The following is a 7649-nucleotide window of genomic DNA, read 5'->3' on the forward strand; positions in this document are numbered from 1 at the left end:
CTGCATAGGAGTACTATTTATTTTTCTGTAATAATTACACCTGGATAATAATGATTTTTTTTTATTAGAATGCAAATATTTCAGTTATAATAACAATAAATTCTTGCCTTTATATATAAGGTACGTTTCCCTTTTGCCCAGAAACACTGTTTTAAGCATAACACTGTAAGAAGATTCCTGAATAACTCAGAAACACACTATATTTCTCACAGGCTCACAATAACCAAATGACTTTATGAGCTGAAATCACCATCAAAATGTGAAAAATGCATCTGCCTGGGAGAGGTCTAAAGAGCCTCTTGGTCTCAGCTGAAATGGTAAACGGTGTTTTGGGTAAAATCAACTTTTTTTTTCAGTTTCACCCTTCAAAACTGTTCCTGCTCCCTTGGATGCTCGCTCTCTGAGTCAAAACTGATCCTGCTCACCTTCTAGACTGTACTTTGGCCAAGAGGGAAGCCACAACAAATACCTTAGGAGTTAGGATACATTATTTTTAGCCACAGATCAAAATTCAAAGAAATAAACAGAAACTCCCAACATCCTAATCTTTTTCCAGTTCCTCAGTAAAGCTTTCCATGTTAGTATCTGCCATTTCTAATGGATCTATAATGTTTTACAGATGCATTATGCTTGTAATAAAATTCAGAAGAGAAGCATTGCTATTAAATATGTGCCCTCAGCTCCAGATTTTCTAAACTTGTGGAAAAAAAAAAACAGGCCAAGGACAGGAGCCACCACGGCAGGCAGACCTGTGCCATTTAACACCACGCAGAGGTGAGCAAACCATGTGAAGGACTCCCCTAGTTCTGCGCTTCCTGAGCAGAATTACAGTGTAACCTGTAATTACAAGGTAACCTATAGTTACAGATGTTTTCATGTCCTGGACATCCTGGACCTGTGGTGTAGAGGTGATTGCCATAAGCCTGGTGGCCATTCCTAATTCTGGGATTTTGGCTTCCCTCTTCCTTGGAGATACTTGCAGAGTATTTTTCTCTTGACTTTATGTGTCTCTGCACCAAGTTCAACTCCCTGCTCCTCACAGGACTACCTAAAACTAAACCATATGACTAAGACCATTGCCCAGATGCTCCTTGAACTCTGACAGGCTTGGTGCTGTGACCACTTCCCTGGGGAGCCTTATCTTAACACCTACCTGTAGCAGGTGAGGGTTGCTTAATAGCTATAAACCCTGGGCAATGATACAGCAATTCCTGGTTCAGTGCCCAGCCCCATCCATGAGCTGCTCTGTAAAACTGGGCTGTGTAAAGTGTGTGTGTGTTTTCCCATACCTGCAACATGGAAATAATGAAATCCATGTAATTCCTAGGTTATAGTAATGATTTACTAGTAGGAAAAGCCCTGTAAGAGCTTTAGACAAAAGAGCCTAGCCACTTAAATACTAATTCACCTCTCTTCTGAGTACCTAGGTCCAAGTGTCAGATACTTTGGGTTAGCAACTGGAGAAATAAAATGTGTGTCTCCAAGTGCTCCACTAATGCCTGATCCAGAGCATGCTGGAGTCAGTGGGAACCGCCCTGTGCACTTCAGTTGGCTTTGGATCTGGCCGAGCATGCACATGGCTTATTATGACCATGGGTACAAGACAGGTAATACCATGTGCAAATGACTATGTAGCAGCATTTCCATGCATAACCACAGTAATTGTGGGCGAAAACTGGGCATATACTTGTTTACCCCAACCGTATGAAAACTGGCCCTAAAACTAAATGTTTGGGCTATGGACTTGAACATCCAGAACTTTGGAAGATGTGCTAGATCTAGACCCAGTTTTGTGAGTGGCTTTGGTTTTCTCTTTGGATGACCCCAGACATCATTTAGAGATGTTCAGCTTTGATACTTGAATACTCCCTAGTTTGAATATACTGAATATATGTTTGTCTCCCTGCTAAATGAAAAAAGAACTCTTGATTTGCTGTATATTTTCCCTGTTTGCCAATCAAGATGGTGAGATACCATCTTACTGCAATCTGTTGATTTATGAGAGGCATGGAAGCCCTCCTTCCTTAAACACAAGTTGCCATAAAGGGTGCTTAGTCCATTTCTTTTCTGTGAGTTTAATTTTGGTCAGGTCCTTTTGCCTCATCTGACAGGCACTACCCCCTCAAGCCTGTAGGCCTTGGTCCTCTGGGTCTTACCAGGGGATTGCACAAGACTGATTGCTTAGTCCCACTTCCCTCCTTTGCAACTGGCTATGACCCCAGTCCTGGAGCATGACATCTGAGAAATGCTTAGATCAAAGCCCTCCATCTGCCAGTGGGGTTTGCCCATTAACCTTTTGTTTGTGTACTTGCTGTGCAATAGAGAGGCACTTCAGATGTTTCCTTACTACACAAAGGCAGGCATTTAAAGCAAGCAATATGCTTTATGACTCTGGGCATAGTTACTCCACACACTGTCAGACTCTTTTCTCTGCAGAGTTTAATGCTGGGATCTTAAACATCGCTAATGCCTTATAGACAATCCATTAACATCAGTGTCTCCTAAGTGGCTAGCCATACCATTATTTATAAAATAGGGATCCCTTCCTAATGCTACAGCTACCAATCCCTTAATTTCCCAAGCATATAATCATGTGTATTATCAGCTGTGGAGCATTTTACACTGCTACATATTTTTTACTATATAATGAGCTGCGTGTGTGTGAGTGACATAGAAAAAATAGATGAATATTGCTCTTGCACTTACTGCAATGTATGAGCTGATCTGGTTAGACACGAAATGCAGACAGAAATCCGCCTCACCTCTCAAGCTAATTTTAGTCTCTCCCTCTCTCCTCTCTGGCTGTGTGTGTATAAAATCACTCGCAGTCTGACAGCGTTCCAGTAACCTGTGCCACGCGCAGAGCGGGATGTACTTACTAACCATCTGCTTGCATGGCATGGGTTAACTGAGCCTGTGGGATTGTGCTTACCTAAACAAAACCACTGCAGTGAGGGGAAAAACAATGAATGGGTGGAGATGATCAGCCCATGCATTCCAGCTAGTGCAGTCCAGGCAGCAATGACAGCCTGAAGGTTGCAGCAGCTTCAGGATCTGCATTCCAAGTGCACAGATCTTACAGTCTGGAGTGATTTTACGTGGAGCTGCTCTTTATTTGCTGAGCCATGGCCAGTAACCAGGCCAGCCTGCAGGATGATCAGAGCAGGCACTGCAAGTTCTTATCCTATATGTTCTACCAGGCTGTGAGAGATCACAAGCCTGTGTGGATGCTGGAAGACATGAGAACTATGGAGTATTTTTACTGGGAGGAAAATGCCAGCCTAAGAACCTACTCACCTTCAGAAGCCCTTCTCTATGCAGTGGTGCATAACCACCTGCCTTATGCTCAGTATCTGCTGTCTCATTTTCCAGAGGAGGCTCTCAAGGTGCCTGGGGAACACTTCTGCTATTGCCCATCCTCTGCTCCTCACTTGGCCATGGCGGTCACATATGACAGGAGAGATATCTTGGGACTGATCATCAAAATCGCACACAAGCTCCCCAGCTTGAACTCCTACATCAATAGGACTGGCTGCTTTCATCTGGAAGATGGGAAAACCCCCCTGCACCTTGCCTGTGAACTGCTGAGGTCAGAGACAGTCCTCATTCTCCTCGGGAATGGAGCTTCTCCCAGGATAGAGGACAGTAAAGGGCTCACCCCACTGGATGTCATCCTGGAGCAGATGTGGGACTCCAAAGTCAATGTGGCATCAAAGAAGCTCTGCCTTGACTACCTCTTGCTCTTCATGCCCAACCCACAGTTTAAGATGCGGAAAGTTCTGCAGGAGCACCCGGACCACTGGACAGCTTTGCTGGGGGAAGACAAATTCAACAGCCTGGTGGGGAACACACCTGCTTCTTTATATCTGCAAGCTATGCAAACTATTCTCCAGACTCTTCCCCCCTCCCACTTCCCTAAAAGCATCCAAGAACTACCTATACCTCAGGCACTAAAGCCCTTACCATCCTATGGCAAAAAGCTACCGACAAAAAATGTGGTAAATGTTTTTCCTTGACTTTATTCACTGGGTCTTGGATTTTCAAAGGCAACTTAGGGGAGCTGGTCATCCACCACCCTCTGCATTTTAGTGTGATTTTAGTACTTAAACTATTAGGCTATGCTGGAAAATCCAATATTTTGTGACAAGATTTTAAATGTCTTTTATAATTGATTGCAGGCACGGCACTTTTAAAGACAAAAGCCTTCCTTGTTTTCTGTTTTGTTGTGCATGTGAAGGGTTAACTGTAGTCAAGACTGTGTTATGTTTGGTTTCTTAGCTGTCAGGTGGTATCATTGTATCTGAATTTCCAATATGATAACTGTATCCTGTGTAACTTACCTGGGTAAAAAGGAGCTATGTGCCCAGTGGGATTTTCAAATGGTGTAACTATGGGACTGTGTTCTGCTAGAGCTGGGAGAAATACCATCCTGTACCAACAGGGTTCAAACACCAGGATTCCTTTCTAACAATGATCTAGCATCATCTAGTAATAACCAAAAAGTCCATGGCTGATGCTGCAGGGACGTAGAGGCAGTCCTGCAGGGTACCTGATTACTTTACAGCAGGTCACAGCATGGAGGGCATGAGTTCAGAGAGGGGCAGTGAGTGTATATTCCTGGAGGCAGGCGACAGAGACTGGCAGAATAGCTAACAGAAAGCATCCTATCTCACCTGGGAGTGAGGGGGTTAAAGGCAATCCCAGCCCTGATGCCTCTATAGACTTGTGCAATGGGTAAGGAACCATTTTCCCTGCTGTCCAGTAAACACATGGTAATCAGAGCAGGGCCAGTGGAAGCCCTGTCCTTCATAAGTGACATTATTTCTCCCTGACTTGTGTTTTAAGGCTGAATGTATCTCCACAGGAGACGTAGCTCAGTAATGTGATTTCCCAGTGGGTCTCAGAGCCACGGGCATTCACTAGGTATCTTAAGCTGGAGTATGATGTTCTGCTGTTAAAAGTTGTCACTGGTTGTCATTTAGAGTATTTTTGCCACCCGGGTCCAGACAGAGGGCCTGATCCTGGAAAATACCAAAAGTTCCCATTGACTCCCCTGGGCACTGCAGGCGGGGTGTGTTTGCAGAAAGCAGGGCTGGGGCTGCTCTGCTTTCTGGGGAGCTCTGCACCTTGCTGCCCAGGCAGACCCCTGTCTGTTCAAGGCACTGGTCCTGCTCTCCTGGCTGTGCTCAGCACCAATGGAGCAGTGGCAGGATCCCAGCTCCCTCTGGGGGACATCCCTTATTTTGGACGCCAACATTCTCCTCTCTTTGTAAGTGCAACCCTTTGCTCTGCTGAAGCAGCGTAACCCATTTCCCCAGATCCGTACTGAACAGCAGTGAAGAAATCATCCATCTCTAAATAAATTTGGAGCCAAAGGCAGTAGGGCACAAACCCCTTTTGGCAAGGCTCTGGCTAAGAAAGGATGTGCGTTCACATCTCAATTGCTCCATGCAAAAATGGCTCATGTCTCATCTGGCTAATTCCCTGCATGTGCCAAGGTGGCTGTGCTGGAGCTGCACCCTTTTTTCCATCAGCACAGGGAGCACTTTTGCTCAGTTTTCCTGGGCACGGGGCATCTGCCGTGTGCCAGGACAGCAGCGATGCCAGCCGCAGCCAGGTGGAGATTTCCTGCAGGGCACAGCCAACTGGAACATCCTTTCGGAGACACCGGGATGCTCCTCCTGGACACCCCTTCCCGCGCGCCATGGAAGCACCTCAGCGCTGGTGCCACTAAGTGAAAGCACAGGCTTGCTTGTGAGATGGAGAAAATGTCAGCACAGCTCTACAAGTGGGGAGTGGGCCATGAAGGGGTTAACCCTGCTCCCGAAATCCCACATCCCTGGTGCAGCAGTGTCCTTCCTCCCCAGCCCCTGGGGACTTGCATGTCTTTCCCCATCTGTGTCTTCTTCCTTGTGTGACAGGGGAGGGTGCAGGCAGTGGCAGAGAAATTCAGGGTCAATCTTGGGTGAGGGTTTTGTGGCGAGGCTGCTGGCTTGGCAGCTTCTGCGGCAGGCAGAGGCTGTCACAGTTTGGGAAGCAAAGCAGAGCCCAAGGCAGATTTGCATTATAAACGGTGGCTGAGCTGCTTCTGTCAAGCCCTGCAGGCTCCCCAGCCCTGACAGCCCCCAGAAACCCGGAGCTGGAAGCAGAGCATGAAGCAGGTGCTCACTGCCCAAGGCTGAGGAAAGCAACTATGCAGAGCACGGCCCCTGTGGCACCCCAGGAGTCCGGAGCAGCAGGATTGGGTTTGTCCCCAGCAGCAATGCGGTATCTCATCCGGATGTCGGTGGGCGAGAGGCGGAGGAGGCTGGTGGTGGATATTATTAGAATAGTAATTAGGCCCCAGGAGCCGAGATCCCAGGGAAGGAGGGAAGGGAAATCATCAACTGTTACTGCACCGGCTTGAAACCATGAGAGTTTCGGTGCTATAAAGAGTTTCAGAAAAGACAGGAGGGATGGGAAGGCTGTTCGACTTACAAACCAAAGGAGGCAGGTACGGATTCTTGGTATTAATGAGGTAGCACTTTCTAGTAAGGCAGGGGGCTGTACCCAGAGAGCCAGAGCAACCCACTGGGAGCAAGTGGGTCTAAAATGGTGCAGGGATCTCTTGTTGACTGTAATAGTTGTGCATCATTGCAAAGGTCAGGGTTCAGGCACTTCAGGCTTTATGGGTGGATTTGTAGCAGGCAGCAAGTTGCTTGTGTGTATGCATTCATCCGTGTGGGAGGCTATCCTCTATCCACTGGCCCAGAGAGAGGATAAGAGATGGATTTTTCAGCAGCTGCTCAAGAAACTCAAATTCTGGGGCACATCTTCATCTGGTACCACAGCCTGGAAGAAAGCTGCTGGCCCGTTGTTGGCCAACATGCAAAAACTCTAGTGTGCTCAGCCCAGTGCACAACAGGCAGCTACTGGAAAGATCACTCCATGGCCCTCTCATTCCTCCTTTTCCTGACCATTTTAACAAGAGATCAAGCACCAGCTGGCCCTCAGCTACTGATCTACCATCAGACCTCCATGTGCAGTCCCGATGGGCCAGAGTTTAGAGCCATTAGTGTTGTGGTGACAACTCTTTCCATCGCCTGTAGCGATACGAGTGCAGGATGGGGCGTCCTGCTGGAATGGAGGAATCTTCTCCCTAAACCTGGTTTGCTTATCTTGTGGTGACCTGCCTGTTAGTTTGAGTTCCTGTTTGTCTTCCTGCTCAGTACAGTGACATTACATCAGATATGGCCAAATCTACCTCAGCCCCGTCTGTGTTGATTTTTTTTCTCCATTCTTTCCAAACCAGGTCATTGGCAAAAGTAAACTCAAAATATTTTCCACACTTCGTGCAACCTGACAGTCCGTAGTCTTAAAAAAATCCCTATGCTTGCATGACAAATATGTTAGTGACATTGTTAATCAAAAAGGGTGCTAGGTGCTGTGTAGTGATGTTTACATTTTGCTTATATGCATACTGAGTAAGTGTAGCTAAGATCTGTATTTCTGAACTTAGGAAAAAGAATAAAAGCAAGAGAGAAAGAGGGGAGGGTAAAGTCGTTGCTAATCTTTGGATTACAGGTTGGCTCTGCAGGTTACATCTTTTTAATTTCAATTTTGAGGAGTAGCATTGTAAGGATCTGAGTTCCATGTGTATGTGTGTGACT

General features: G+C 46.5%; 1 protein-coding gene across 1 annotated transcript; it reads left to right on the plus strand.

The window, feature by feature from the left end:
- Positions 1-3012: 3012 nt before the first annotated feature.
- On the plus strand, positions 3013-4016 carry LOC104838162 (ankyrin repeat domain-containing protein 9-like). Its single transcript, XM_010577755.1, has one exon. It carries the CDS (start codon positions 3126-3128, stop codon positions 4014-4016), a length of 891 nt encoding a protein of 296 aa, XP_010576057.1. The 5' UTR covers positions 3013-3125.
- The last annotated feature ends 3633 nt before the right edge of the window (positions 4017-7649 follow it).

This window comes from Haliaeetus leucocephalus, unplaced genomic scaffold, assembly GCF_000737465.1.
Source record: "Haliaeetus leucocephalus isolate CR32 unplaced genomic scaffold, Haliaeetus_leucocephalus-4.0 Scaffold577, whole genome shotgun sequence".
Lineage (NCBI taxonomy): Eukaryota > Metazoa > Chordata > Aves > Accipitriformes > Accipitridae > Haliaeetus > Haliaeetus leucocephalus.